Below are 14,986 nucleotides of genomic sequence, written 5' to 3' on the forward strand. Positions count from 1 at the left end.
GTTCTTTTTCTCCCCACCCCCCCACCCCCCCTCCCTCCTCATTCCGGAGACTTACTGGTATTTTATCCTTCCAGATGGAAGAGGAAAAGGTTTCAGTCAGCTCACGATATGACTCTGCTCAAAGCAGGCGCAGAGGGGAGGATAATTGGCAGCTGCTAGGTGCTTGTTCCTCACCCGTGGGGCAGGCCTGTTGACCGCTAGGTAGTATCCCCACCCCCCCCACGCCAGGACTGTCTTAATCCCCCCCGCTCACCCGTCACTTTCACCCCCACACCCATTCCCACATAGCCCGAGGTAATTAGGCGGCCTTTTCCACAGCCGTCGGAGAACACTGGGCTGTGTTTTTCTCGTGAACCCCCCCCGCACCCCACTACAGTTTCACCCTCAACTAAATCACAGCCCCCCACCCCCTCCATGATATCGTTCATGGCCAGCCATTTGCCTGCACATCCGAACTATTTTGTGCCAAACCTGTTCGTTTGTTTTCCTCGTTCATGTTCATTTTCAGCACGAGGCCCTCCGTGCTGAATTCACACGCATACATCAGGAAACTCTCCTGTGTAATGCATCTATTGGGCTGGACTGCTGAAGCTTCAGTCGGTGTCGCTTTCTCGTTAAGCCCGCCCACCTTTGCTGTCAACCTGTAGAATAAGAGGGAGGGGTTAAAATGCTAATTGGTCTACGTTGACTGGCATAACTTCTAGCTTAGCTTTGGCGATGCATGCGTGTGAACATAACACTAGTTTTCTATAAAGTCTGAAATTTTACGAGAATCTCTATTTTGCTACAATACACATTACACAATTTTTTCTAAGTCATTCAGTATTGCTGCTTGTGCTGTTCCTTCTGTTCACTGATATTTTGAATAAAGACTTATTTTATTCACAAATGGTCTTTTAAGTTCTGCCTCATCGTATCAGAACAGTCTGTTTGATATCTTAGATTTGTGTGTGTGTGTGTGTGTGTGTGTGTGTGTGTGTGTATATATATATACACACACACACACACAAACAGTGAGTTCACCATTCCACTTCCAACGGGACTGTCATTTTTTTATAATTCACTGTTGCTTTTCCTTAATTTCTCTGTGCTGTTTTCTGCCAATGCTCTGAAATATATATGTATGAAATGTGTGCCATACATGAGTACGATGTATATGTGTGTAATTTCATACAATATATTTTTGTAATCATATGTACCATACTGTTTGATGTAGACACTGCCATTGGCAGAGACTGGTGTGCATGTTTTATTCCGAACGAACTGTCATTCTCACTTTTGGGAAGTTCTGAGTGAGTATGGCCCTGGGGGGGGGGGGGGGCAGTCTCATGGGGAGGGATGTCAAGAACCCTTATTTACGCATGAGCTCACTCAGTGAGGTACTCCTTCACGCGGCCCCCGTATTGTGCTCCACACGCCTGGACAGGGTAGCGCTTTAACCCTCAAGAACTATTGGGACCCCTTTGAGGTGAAGCGCTGTCGAATGTCTCAGCATTTACCTTTGTAAAGCAGCTAAGCCTTAGTGTGAGCTCATGGGAGTTTAACTTGCACAAAAATGTTCTGAGGGCAAAGGAAAAATGGTCATTATACTAAACCAGTCAGTCAATCAGATTGTAGAGGAGGTGGGTCCAAGCAACCAGAGGAGGCAGGACCAAGATATCTGATTGGTTGGTCCAGCCTGCTCTAGTTGCTTGGGCCCACCTCCTCTATAATCTGATTGGTTATGTCTCTGAACCAATCATTTTTCCTTCTGTCCTCAGAACACGTGTAAGTAAAACTTCCATGAGCTTAACGTGATGCTAAGTCTCAATTAGCAGAGAGCATAGTGTGGTAAGTCCTGTTAGCTTCTCTGCCATCCCCCACGAATCAAGCCAAGAAACGATGGAGTCGGCCCTTTGTTCCAGCATGTAGACTCTGTTTATCGCCGGGTCTGATTCCCAGACGTGGAGAGTGGCTCCCTACTGAACTGTGTCAACCACATGCTAAACCGTTACTGCTGTGTCGTAAACACAGGCCCGGCTCCCCTCTGATAAACGGTCTCATTTCTGAGCCTTTGTAGTCCTGCTCTGCTTCTTCCTTTAGCACAGACTGTCAGTAGTTAGTATGACCCCCCACTGCTTTGCAAGTCCACAGATTGAATTGCATTTGGCATGGGTTTTTTTTTTTTCTGTTGTCTTTGCTCTGTAGCTCAAGGTGAGATTCAGTATTGTCCGCGGGGTTTTAAAAAGTATTAAAAGGTAGTAAATCACATAAGCAAAAATTAAAGCCATTAAAAAGTATTAAAAGGTATTACACGCAAATTTAGGTATTCAATTTTAGAAAAAAAAAAATTTAAACTACAAATTGTCCATTTGTGTTTTAAAGTTTATATGCTAAATTTCTCGCAAATTATTTTAAATGTGGATTAGGCTCATTCCTTCATTCATAGATGATCTCTGTGATGCTGACGTCATATTCGGTGGTCGAGCGACATCTTAAACAGTTTGCACGCTGAAGTACGTGTTGGCTGCTTACACTCAGAAAAGCTAAGTCATAGTCATCATGGGTAAGTGCAAATTTGCACACAAGTGGTTAGAGGACCCGGCGTTTAAAGACTGGCTAAGGCCGGTAGCAGGAAAATATCGAGAGGGTTACTGATCGGTTTGCAAAAAAAAAACATAAATATCACCTGGATGGGGGTTAGCGCTCTCTGGTCGCATATGCGATGCACAACTCCATAAATCAGGAATGCATGGATGAGAGCAGTTAGTCAACTGGTGCAAATCGACAAACTCATTGAAGAAAAAGCCAAACAATTAAGGCACTTGCCATGAATAGCCTAGTGGATAAAGATATGGACTTGTGACTGAAGAAGTTAAATGCAAGATGTTTTCAAAATCATAGTCACTAAATTTATTCTGTTGACCCATGTTCCCTATTTAAATTCTGTAGTACAGGCCAAAATTGTGTAACATTATAAATCTTTAAATCAGTTTGAAACTTGTTTAAAAACGGTTGCAACTCAATGCCGTGCGGGTTTTAAAAAGTATTAAGAAAGTATTAAAAAAAGGTATTAAAGAGTGTGAAATTTAACCACTGGATTTCTGTATCTATTTAAAAACTCTGTTTATCTTGGCAAAATCTACTGAATTGCTACGGTAGGATGGTACAGGGGTTATAAAAATCGATGTGTTCGTAACTGAGGGTTTATGATTTTTTTTGAACACCCCCACTTTTATTTAAATATTTTAAACATCCTGTTCTTTGTCACTGTCTCAGGTTAATGATTTTCAGCCACCACCACCCCCCCCATTATGACTCCATAGTTCATTATTTATGCCAAGCTGACTTCATGATGCACCCCCCCTCCTCTAGAGGCAGACAGTGTCCTGACAAACTGAAGGTTTGCTGCAGCCATTAGTTCATTGGGTATCTGAGCCCCACCCCGTCTTCCACAAAGGGGGGGGACTGAGGGGGCTCACCTTGCGGGAAACCGCGTGGTCAGTCACCGTTTCCTCCACCCACCCCCCACCCCCCCGAGCTTCTCCACCTCATTGTGTGTGTCAGGTACCATGCATAGTCGCACACTTCATGTTGCTCGCGAACATAAAGTGGACTCAGTGTCTCTCCCTGGTCTTGTGACATCATTTCCTGGGGGGAGCATGCCCTCCTTAAGTCAGCTGTGATCTAACATCCTTCCTTGCCCCTCGTTCCCTCTCCCCACCTTTCCCTTTCACTCTATCCCTCTTGCTTTCTTGCTCTGTCCCTAACCCCTATCTGTCTCGCTCTGTCCCTAACCCCTCTCTCTCTCTCTCTCTCTCTCTCTCTCCCTAACCCCTCTCTCTCTCTCTCCCTAACCCCTCTCTCTCTCTCGCTCTGTCCCTAACCCCTCTCTCTCTCTCGCTCTGTCCCTAACCTCTCTCTCTCGCTCTGTCCCTAACCCCTCTCTCTCTCGCTCTGTCCCTAACCCCTCTCTCTCTCACTCTGTCCCTAACCCCTCTCTCTCTCACTCTGTCCCTAACCCCTCTCTCTCTCACTCTGTCCCTAACCCCTCTCTCTCTCTCTCTCTCTCTCTCTCTCTCGCTCGCTCGCTCTCTCTCTCCCTAATCCCTCGCTCGCTCTCTCCCTAACCCCTCTCTCGCTCTCTCCCTAACTCCTCTCTCTCTCTCTCTCTCGCTTTCTCCCTAACCCCTCTCTCTCTCTCGCTCTCTCCCTAACCCCTCTCTCTCTCGCTCTCTCCCTAACCCCTCTCTCTCTCTCGCTCTCTCTCTCGCTCTCTCCCTAACCCCTCTCGCTCTCCTTCTCTCCCTAACCCCTGCCTCGCTCTCCCGCTCTCTCTCTCTTTCTGTCCTCACCCCCTCTCCATAGCTTATTGAGACCTACCCGGGCACCAGCTGCATGGACTCGGCCTGCTGCTTCTCCGGCAGGAAGGACGGGCGGGAGCGGCTGGGCCAGCTGGTGGAGCGAGTGATGAGCCGCTACGGGCCCGGCCGGGTCACCAGGTGCGACACTGTCCCCCCCCGGGGCCTCTGACGCCGCCGCCGCCACATCTCCCATGGGCTGAGGGTGGATCAGCCTGCCGTATTGCGTGAGGAGGTGGTAGGAAGGTCTGTGTGTGTGAGTAGGGCAGCTAGAAGAATGGAAACCTCATACCTGGATCTCCAAGATAAAAATGCAGGAGGCAGGAGTAGCATTTGCTGGTCTTGGTCGCCTTTTTCCCTGGAAACATCGTCTGGTATTTGTGTGTGTCACGGTTGCTGGGATACATGTTATTTCTCCAGATTGCCTTCACTAATGGTATACGCCTTCGGTTATTTTGACGAGCGCAAGTCAATTAATCAGATCTTTGCAAATCTCATTAGCTCTCCTCCCCCCACACCAACCAGCCTACTCTCTTCTGATGGTGGAGACTAATTTCATTGTCTGCTCTCTGATGTAATTGCATTGAGGAGCTGAGCAGAGTTGGTCATGGTGGCCTGGTCTTGACGGCCGCCCTGTGGGGCATCCGCACAGACTCTGTCCTATGCTGTATCCCTCTCTTCAGGGTTAATCTTTTTTTGTTTTCCTCGGTTTTATATACAGCAAACTTGTGAACTTGTTGTGAACCCGTTTCCCTTCTGACAGATATCTTAGATTTGTATTTATTAGGATATACCTTTTTGTAACGTCCAGGCCTTGTTTTGTACTTCTTTTTGACATTTGACATGCCGAAGTGTTTTGTTTCAGTGGAAAAAGGAATGGTAGCATGCGTCTGTGATGCTGTATCGAGTCCCTTTCCTTGTCTTCACCTCCACTGTCAATTCTTTACACCTTGGCTGTTACTGTCCTAAACTGGGGAAGTTAAATCTCCCCCAAATCTCCCTTAAAGAAAAAAAAATAATGCATGAAACCCGGACTGCTAGTCGCCTACGTCTTAATGCAACAGCACTGCCACCAATAGGGAGAGGGCAGGAAACGCTGAATGTCCGAGACTCCGCCCCCTCCGACAGTGGGTCACCACCTCGGGCTGCTGAAGGCTTTATCCGGCGGCCTAGTCACGGGACCAAAAGCGATGATCTGGAAACCGCCGCGTTTCAAAAAGTACTACTGCATATTTAGTGACTCTTACCTTAAACATGAAGCCTTATTGAGGAAAGTCTCAATCGCATGGGAACTGCCTTTGATATTTTATTTGAAAACGCCGTATATTGCAGAAGATTTTTAGTTTTCTCTGAGTTTGTCTGAAGGTCCTTTCTTCCTCAGTAGCTGAAAATTCTTTGTATTTTTTTTTGGGGGGGCCACACAAGATAGGAGGAAAAGATGTTTCCAGATTGCCCAAGTATATCTATCGTTGCTGTGAGATATCTGGGGATGGTATTTCACAGTGATGTGATGTTCATCCAAATATTAATGTACCGGTCTGTGTTTTTCCTAAATTGTCAACCATATTAGTTGCAGGTGAGACACTTTGTCTAACCGACAGGAATAGCTGGAATTTGAGCGGTGACTGTTTCTGTTTGTGTGGTTGGATATGCGTTGCTTTTTTGGCAAGATCTTAAAACGGTTGTCTGTTGGAGCATCCGAACATTTTATGACAAAGCGCTTTAAAAGTCTGTTAAAATGTAATACTTCAGTTATCTAAAAATATCTATTTGAGTATAAAGTATAATTAGCTAAGTAGAATATTTTCATATATCTGTGTAATGGAATGTGTCAAAATGTGAACTGAGAATGAGAAGGTAAACAGGTATGTGAATCGCGTTGTGGCATACACATGCGCCCTCTAGTGGTACTGTAGACCAAGGCCCGTGTGCCTTTCCCACAGTGTAAAGATTTCTCGTATTTCAAGGGCTCCTATTAATGCTCAATAGGAATGCTACATATTTTTTTACGCTGGGTAGATTCGTTAAATCAAGAGAAGCCATATTTTATTTTATTTTTTGTTTCTTTTCTGTACAGTTTGATATTTAAGTGATTTTGGGTGATTGCATTTAAAGGCAGGTAACAAATATACTACTAAACGTAACACTAAAGTTGTACATGTGTGGTGTATTCAAAAATGTGCAATAGCTTGAGAATGAGGAAACTGTAGGTTTTTGCTGCCTCTTGTGTGCGTCACGTGAGTCATCTGGTACTAACATCTGCCGCACCTCATCCAGTCCTGCATGGCTGCTCTCCTGCCTGTCTGTGTGCGACGGCTGTGTTAAGTCATGTCCAGATGTTCAGGTGGTATAGTCTAGCAGGACTGCAGCAACTGCGCAGCTCCCAGCGCGGTGCAGGTCCTCTGCTGCTAGATGGTAGGTGGATGTTGAAAGGTGTGGGGGTGGGGTTAGTGTGGTGGGCGGGGTTTGTGGTGGTGGGCGGGACTGGGGCGGGGTCTGTCTAGCTCAGTCATGGTCTCCCAGTCTTCCAGACAGCCAATCCCTATTCTTATCCATTGTTCTTGCTGCATGCAGATGGTGGAGAGACTCGGATCCCTTCTGTTCCAATGACCGGAGCATCCTGACACACTCCACAGTGGAGGCCACACGTTGCTAGGGTGCCGGAGAGGCGCTTGCAAACACCCAGAAGCAGCCCCCCCCACCCCCCGCCCTGCTTTTAGTGCCACCACGGGGAGGAACGCGGAGCCGGTTGGCCCGGGACCCGCCTAACTCGCGTTTCCTCTGTAAATAAAGGTTTAGTTACACCAAAGATGAGCAGTCCAGTGATGGATTTTGTCAGGCTTCACTTAGTACAGAATAGTCTGCTTTGCTCTGGTAGATATCTGCTGCTTTACCTTAAGACTGTTTTGGAGGGCCTGTATTTCCTGAGGAAAACAGGTGTCCTTTTTAAGCCATATCCCTTCTTTTTTTTTTGGTGCACCTGATATTTAAGGAATTACATTGAATCGGTACTTATGTCTATTGAATGACTGGATACCTCTCCTCCCCTTTCCCAAAATCATTACGCATAAATGTCTGGAATGGTCTGCTTAGCTTAACAAAGAAGTTATTGAAGAATTCCTGGAATGTCGAAAATGGTTTCAAGATGACCGTTTTCACTCGTTTGAAGTCTTGTGTACCATCATCTTGGTTTTTTTTTTCTACATGCCGTCCGTCACCTTCGCACCAGCATGTCATTGACGTTCACGTAATCGTCCTCGTTGCTGTGTGCCGTCATTTATGTTGCTACTAACTGCTTGGTTTGTGACATGATGCGTGTTTCCAGCACCGGGCAAGTGAATGTGGTAGCCCACGCATATCACTTGGCCGGCAGCGATGACCTGCATTCCTATCGTTAGGGCAGGGGTTAGGGGGTAAACAAGACAACCGTTTTAAACTTACCGCTGCGAGACGTGAATGCTTCTCAAAGGATATTTGGGGGAGACGAGTATCCCAGAAGGACATATCCTGCAGAAGCTTGCCCTCCAGGATAACTGCAAATGGGCTGGACTTGATCTCCTAACTCGTGAAGATACCTGGATTCCACAGCGTAGACATGAAGATACATGACAATGCTGCCCCAGCTGTGATTTCTCTTCTACCCCCTTCGTCGTCACATCGCCAGTTACGTGAACGGGGAATTTTAGAGGTTTTTAAGCTGTGCGATGGAGATAGCTGCAGGTCCAGACTGGGAACTGTGGACCGTCATGGAGTTGCTTGTGGTTTGCTTTTCTCCTGGTTTTTGGTCCTCTGAATGTACTTTTGGTCTCCTGTGATATTTCAGATGTATTTTTACTGCCCTGCGGCAGCGTCCGTCCGTCCCAAACAGTGAGCTTTAGACCCTAATTGTTCTACGTAGTGGCAGAACTCGTGACGCATTAGCAATAACACCCCAAAAGGACCTCAGACATCGTTTTTGTTGCATCGACTTTATTTCTGTGTTGTTTTTCAAATAAATCTTATTTTTGTCTGTTTACTGTATTCCTTTTGTCAACAAAGGCATTTTTTGCTTATGTGTGAGGACTATGCTATTTACAGAATAAAAAGTTGAAGAAGATGAGTCTAATTATGATGATTTAAAGTATAAAGTCCATTTCTGCTGCTGTTTGACATACCTCTCTGGTACAAGGGGGAGAAAAATTAACATCAGATTAACAGCAGGGAAACGTGCACCGGTTTAAATAACCAAACCTTTACCTATGGTACTGATGCGCATGTTGATTGGGGCACAAATCGCTAAGTGAAGAAACGGATCCCAGTCCTTTGAATTAGCTAGTCGTCATTAGCACAAACTGAAACAAAGAATCGACTTAACCAAGTTTTATTCATCTTTCATAAAACTTGAAAAACATTTAAAAAGAACTTAAAACCAGCATGTTCGCGCCGTCTCGTGTGGACACGCTGGCCTTAGACGGCCCGATGCACTGCTTCTGATCCATAGGCGGTATTTCAGTTTTGTGCATTTAACAGCAGACGCTGTATTAAAACAGTATGCTGATGTCATCTTTAGTAGACTTGATATCCTAATAGATACAAATTCATTTTTTTTGTACATACCAAGTAAGTTAAACTGAAACACGATACTACCTTTAGTTACGAAAGCGTTTACAAAAACTTAGGGTTCAGACGAGCACAAATTATGGTACAGCGACAAACACAGCCATAACGTCACTTTTAGATATGTCAAATTAAAACTGAATGCCTCAGACTCACGATTCTTCATGTCAATTTGGAATGACAAGTTTCAAACAATATTACAAATCGATATTCCGTACTGGCCTGTCACCCAAAAGGTTTATTAAAACACAAGAAAGGGAAAGCAGGAACGTACTCTGAGTATTAAAAAGAAACTACGCTGACATTCTTTAACAGACCCCCCCCCCCACTGCTGTTCATACGTGGGCATGACCGCAACACTGGGATGGGAGTGTTCCACCACAGGCTGTGGCCCCCCACACAACTGGAGAGACCAGGAAAGAATGCCCTAAAGTCTAAACGTCCGGACTGCCCCAGGTAACTGAAGACACGTCCTCTGCGTCGTGTTCACAACCCATCTTGATCTCGGCAGTCTGTAAGATGGGATCGCTGGTTGTGCCTTCCGGTCCCCAGCCAATCACTCACCAGCTTCTCTGCGGCGGTTTCTTTTTTTTTTTTATTATTATTATTATTTGTACAAAGTATGTACAGTGTTCTTGAAGGATGTGGCAGCGCTACACCGTCGTGCTTTTTGTCCCGACCTGCGGCCGTGCAAACTCCACAAAATCGTCGATAAGGACAGGCCACGCTCCTGGAAGGGACGGGGAGAGTGCCGGTTACAGCCAGACGTGGTCTGTAGCCAGCTCCTGGAAGACTTTAAAGTAATCCTGTTTAACTGTCTTCAGAATACACTAGAGCAGTGTTTTTGAAACAAGTCCTTGGAGACCCCCAGCCAGTGCATATTGTTGATCTCTCCCAGCTCTCAGCCAATCAAGACTACTGAATACTTGGTAGAGGTGTGTCTTGATTGGCTGGGAGCTCGGAAGGAGCAAAAATGCGGACTCTCTGGGGGTCCCCAAAGACTGAGTATGGAAACGCCGCACTAGAGAACATTAACCAGCTACATGCCTGAGTGCTCAGTTTGGTACAATCCCATTCTGTTGTTATGTTCAGCATCACATTTTATGTTGTAACCACATTCCAGTTATATGCAATGGGGAAAAATGAACAAGGTAAATGAGAACAGCTGACAAAAAAAACACACCTTCCTCATCATAATTGGACATGTCATCAGTTATCATTGTGCTGAAATCTAACAGAAGGTTCCAGGTATCTTTCGGTATGGATCGTTTATGGTGTTCCTGGGTAGAAAGGGAACATGAAACAAAGTTTTTATTTCCAGCGATTCAGAACATCCGTAAGTCGAAAGGAAAATACTGTGGAACAACAAAACATAGTTTCACAACACTCATGCTAAGACATTCTAGTATGTTTATATGTTTAAAAAATATTAAAAGGAATATTCACTGTGAAATCCTTCAGGAAAATAAATCACATATGAGTCTATTTTATTAATGATCATCAAAACCAAAATGATATTCAACTAAACTGGATTGCAAATTAGCAATCAGGGAAATTCATAACATGGTTAATTCTCCGGTGCTTGACAACAATGCAGAAAATGCTTCAAACTCTATAAAAATAGACTTACCAATAAAAATGTGTTCCAAAGGTCTAGGAATTTGAACCTTCCAGCCAGTACTAAATTCCAATATGCAATTGCCATTTCTAAATCTGCAAAACATATGAGCATTAGGAAAGTGTCCCTACAAATATATACTATCCAACCATTTTCTGACCACTTACTAGTCATGGGTAAAAAATATATTCATCAGTTAAATCCACTTAGAGGTCTAAGCCCTCAAAATTCTTGAAAATCGCAAGATGACAGAGCAGTAAACCTGTACATACCTAGACCTTTCTGTCCTGGATTCTTTGCAAAGTTAAATGTAAACTGGTAAAAATCTTTAAATTTCCCTTGGTCTTTCAGCTCTTGTTCCATTTTTGGCAATTGTGCTTTTAATTTCTCTATACTGTCACACCTGGGTTAAAAAAAAAAATTGCCAGTGCTTCATTATGTACAATAAACTGAGAACACCAACATACTTTTATAAAGGGAAGTAATGTACCTTTTGTGATGTCACAATGCAAAGCCTTGCACAAGTAAACACTTGGCAACAATGTGGCAACAACATTTGGCATTCAGTTTAACATGGCCGATCTCATTCTACTGTGTGCTCACCCCTGGCCAGCCATGCCGTCTATGAACTCCTGCTTAGAAAACTCGCACTGTGTAGCCGCCCGGAACTTCCAGGCGATGAGGAGCACGCTGATACTCGCCGGGTCTAGGCCCAGGTCGTCGCAGAACTGCTGGATGCCGTCAATCCCGATCTTATTGTCGTCGTGAGGGTCTGCCAGCAGAGAGACAGTATGTGAGGTCCCTGGAACTACTGGGGGCCTTGCTCAAGGGCCCGACAGTGGCCCCACAATGAAATCACTCTGCCAGCTCAGGGATTTAGTCCAGCCACCTTCTGATCATAGGCACTACGTGCTAAGCCATGCACAGTACCCCCATACACCAGATAGACAGCAGTCATCTGAAAGTGGGTGTGAAGCACTGTTTTGCATTTTGTGATAGTGCTAAGATTGAATAGAAAGACTGTTCTACACATACGAAAATAAATATAAAGTGTGTGAAATGAAATATTTTTGACAGCTGTGTGTGGTCATTTGTTTTCAATGTTAAAAAATTCACTTAATCAGCAAGCAATAACAAAAGATGAAACATTTCATACTTGATTCAAACACTACAGGTATGTGAAAGTACAGCCGTCGGAGTAACCCTGTCACCACCCTATCCATCTGACAACCCACCGAACACTACAGGTATGTGAAAGTACAGCCGTCGGAGTAACCCGGTCACCGCCCTATCCATCTGCCAACTCACCGAACACTACAGGTATGTGAAAGTACAGCCGTCGGAGTAACCCGGTCACCGCCCTATCCATCTGACAACCCACCGAACACTACAGGTATGTGAAAGTACAGCCGTCGGAGTAACCCTGTCACCACCCTATCCATCTGACAACCCACCGAACACTACAGGTATGTGAAAGTACAGCCGTCGGAGTAACCCGGTCACCGCCCTATCCATCTGCCAACTCACCGAACACTACAGGTATGTGAAAGTACAGCCGTCGGAGTAACCCGGTCACCGCCCTATCCATCTGACAACCCAACGAACACTCAAAAGAAAAACTACTACAGACTTCTCACAAATGCTAACACACACAAGCAGTGAAATATGCATAAACGATAGATATGTGCCTATGGAAAATGACTAAGCAGGCCAACAGAAACCAAATGTATATTTATAGAATAGGCTTGAAGTTATATGTAAATTTTCTCACTTGTTTGTGCGAACATAAGTACGCTTTACCCACATGTACATCCACAAGGTCAGTATATACTATATACCCACAACAACATAAATCTATTATATAATTAATTGTGTTTTGCTGGATTAAATGACATTCCTGTGTTATTTGATCATATTGAATTTAAATGAATTACATTTTTCCTCCTGTCATTCCAATTCAAAATCATGTGTAGTGTGGCCAGTTCAATTCAAATTATGATTCCAGGTCATGAATATAATGCGACACAATTCATAACCTCTGAATTTTGCACGGCCCTGGCGTGAAGCATTTGCTGACAATCTGGAAGGAGCCATTTCCTTGTTGTGGCACAGTGGGTAGCATTGGCGGCCTCACACCTCCAAGCTTGGGGGTTTCAAATCCTGCCTTGGCTGTGTGTGGACGTTACATGCCTGCCCCCCTCCCCCCACACTAAGGCGCAGGCTTCCTCCCGCAACCCACAAACATGCCGATAGGCTAATCCGTATCCCTAAATGGCCCACAGTATATGAGTGGGTATGTGCCCTGTGAAGGACTGGCATCCCTTCTAGGGCACACTCCAGCACTGTGCCTTATGCTACCTCGGATAGGCTCCAACCCCCCAGCCCACACCCCCCCAAACCCTGACCGGGGTAAATGATTAAAAGATGGATGGATGCTTCCTCCTGAAATAAACCCAAATGCTTTCCTTCTGTGAAGAGGACACCTTTGCATTGTAAATTAATAATCACTAGGTTCAGTAGAGAATCATATCAAGTAAACATGACTTGACTGTATTATACAGCACTGGACCAATTCCAGCCATTTGTATATTTGAGTAAGTTCATGTAGTAAGATTATGTCTGAATTAGGCTTGCTGAATGGCAGGTTGTTTGGTCACCTGTGTCACTTACTTACCTCTGTATCTGTTGTAGAGCTGTTCTAACTTTTTTCTATCCAAAACCCCCTTTAGACTTTGTAAGTACAGTTCTGGGTTTTGGAAAAAATTGTCTGTGGCAACATCTAATTTCCAGTCATTCTGCGACAGGCAACTCAAAGCTGTCTTTTCAGTGGACTGTGTGAAGATCATGAACTGGCGAACTTTATCCTTCTGTGAGGATTTCAGCTTGTTCTGCAGGGGACACACAAGTGGAAGAATTCAGTCCACACTCCACCCAGTATATGCAGAATCATCCACAAATCTAGAAATGTTGCCATTTAATCTGGAAGTGCAATATTGTTGAGTGAATTCAAAACTGCCCACATTAGTCCAAAGTCTACAGACAGTTGCTACAAAAAGCTGGACAGACTGCATAAAAGGCAAGAAGGCAGCTGTCAGGCATTATGACAGACGCCGGCCAGTATCCAGGCCATTATACCTGTGGCCTGTACTACGAAGCAGGGTTACTGGCTTATCGGGGTAACTTGTCGAATTTAAGGTAGTCTGGGCAAAATGTAAGTGAATGAATATGAAGTCCATTTAAACTGTGGTACCTTAAATCCGACAAGTTACCCCGAAAAGCCAGTAACCCCGCTTCGTAGTACAGGCCACCGGTTAGTTAAAGGGCTCCTCTCGCAGCGCATCTGCTTGTCATCAGCTCTTTAAATCAATGTGGATCCCAGCAGTCGGCCGAGATCCCGGCTGACGTTTTACTGTCAGTAAAGGAGTATTGCTGGCCATTGCATTTTTATATTGTTAACCAGTCAATTACATTTTAAGGAAGAAAACACTGACAGCTGCAGTAGCTCTTCTTACGGATGTCAACGTCAAATAAAAGACCCACCGGCAAACAATATCTAAATAACTGACTAACAGCTACGGCGCTGCGTTACAATGTAACCGTACGTGGTGCGTCCGCTCCAGAGCCGCTTCCCGGCGAGGCGCACGTAGGCCGCGTCAATCCGCGGTCTCGCAGTGCGCATGCCTGCCGCGGCCGGTACCCCCTGAGCGCCGATGCTGCGAGCCCTCATAGCTACCGGCTCCTGCCTTATTTCGACTTCAACTACCCGGCTAGCAGCGGTGGCTAACGCGCTAGCTCAATGAATTCATACGAGGAAGCCAGCTGCAAGGAACTTCAACCTACCCCCTGCAAAACACGGCGCTCATGTTGAACGTCTATATAACGGGCTTAAGACGCTAGGTGTAGTGCCTAAATGTAAACTTACGAAACACAAAAAAATGAAACATAAATGTTTTGTATTTACCATGTTTGTAATTATCAGCCTCCTTCTTCCCCTCTCTCTCCCTCGCTCTCCTCCGCCACCTCTTCCTACGCATGCGCAGTTGGAGCCGGCGCACTCTTAGAGGCTCTGACAGCTGATAACGTGCGACCTCCCCTAAGAGCCCCCCGGAGAATTCAAAGTCCCCCAGACCCAATGGTTGACCCCCACTCCGATCCCTTTCAAATAATGAATCCCTCGAAATCACCGCTGCCAAACTCGATTATGTTCGGGGGTTAGGTTGGCTGTAACTGCAAGGCTAAGTGACATAATGAAAAAATAGATTGCAATTTAGTACAAATTAAGTAAACGGTGAATTAAGCGCTGCAATTTAACATGCTGAAAATTGTTTCGCACTAGAATGCAAAAAGGTGTAAAATTGAGGAGAAAATGAACCCCAATTCATGCTCCACTTTTCTTGTTGTTCTACCAGTCGGTCATCACCAGAGTTCCTGC

At 45.1% G+C, this 14,986-nt stretch overlaps 2 protein-coding genes across 10 annotated transcripts in view; one reads left to right on the forward strand and one right to left on the reverse strand.

Annotated features, from left to right (window-relative positions):
* Window positions 1-8,436, forward strand: part of atp11b (ATPase phospholipid transporting 11B) — a 33,526-nt gene extending 25,090 nt beyond the window's left edge. For 3 of the 8 annotated variants that reach the window (XM_023832900.2, XM_023832896.2, XM_023832898.2), the window contains 2 exons: window positions 4,348-4,481; window positions 6,915-8,436. In XM_023832900.2, coding sequence (XP_023688668.1) covers window positions 4,348-4,450 — 103 coding nt within the window. In that variant the 3' untranslated portion in view covers window positions 4,451-4,481; window positions 6,915-8,436. Of the gene's footprint in view, window positions 1-74; window positions 890-4,347 lie in introns of those variants that run through there. The other 5 variants (XM_023832902.2, XM_023832904.2, XM_023832901.2 and 2 more) reach the window with 3 other exon arrangements.
* A 248-nt stretch (window positions 8,437-8,684) lies between these two features.
* LOC111854672 (DCN1-like protein 1) lies at window positions 8,685-14,638 on the reverse strand. 2 transcript variants are annotated; one of them, XM_023832906.2, is made up of 7 exons: window positions 14,516-14,638; window positions 13,229-13,442; window positions 11,158-11,326; window positions 10,827-10,957; window positions 10,567-10,649; window positions 10,120-10,216; window positions 8,685-9,666 (listed from the first exon to the last, which is right to left on the reverse strand). In XM_023832906.2, the coding sequence occupies exons 1-7, from the start codon at window positions 14,516-14,518 to the stop codon at window positions 9,590-9,592; spliced, it is 774 nt and encodes a 257-aa protein (XP_023688674.1). In that variant the 5' UTR covers window positions 14,519-14,638; the 3' UTR covers window positions 8,685-9,589. The 2 variants fall into 2 exon arrangements, with proteins under 2 accessions (XP_023688674.1, XP_023688673.1); XM_023832905.2 differs by having other exon boundaries at window positions 8,685-10,216.
* Window positions 14,639-14,986: the final 348 nt, after the last annotated feature.

This window comes from Paramormyrops kingsleyae, chromosome 21, assembly GCF_048594095.1.
Source record: "Paramormyrops kingsleyae isolate MSU_618 chromosome 21, PKINGS_0.4, whole genome shotgun sequence".
Classification (NCBI taxonomy): domain Eukaryota; kingdom Metazoa; phylum Chordata; class Actinopteri; order Osteoglossiformes; family Mormyridae; genus Paramormyrops; species Paramormyrops kingsleyae.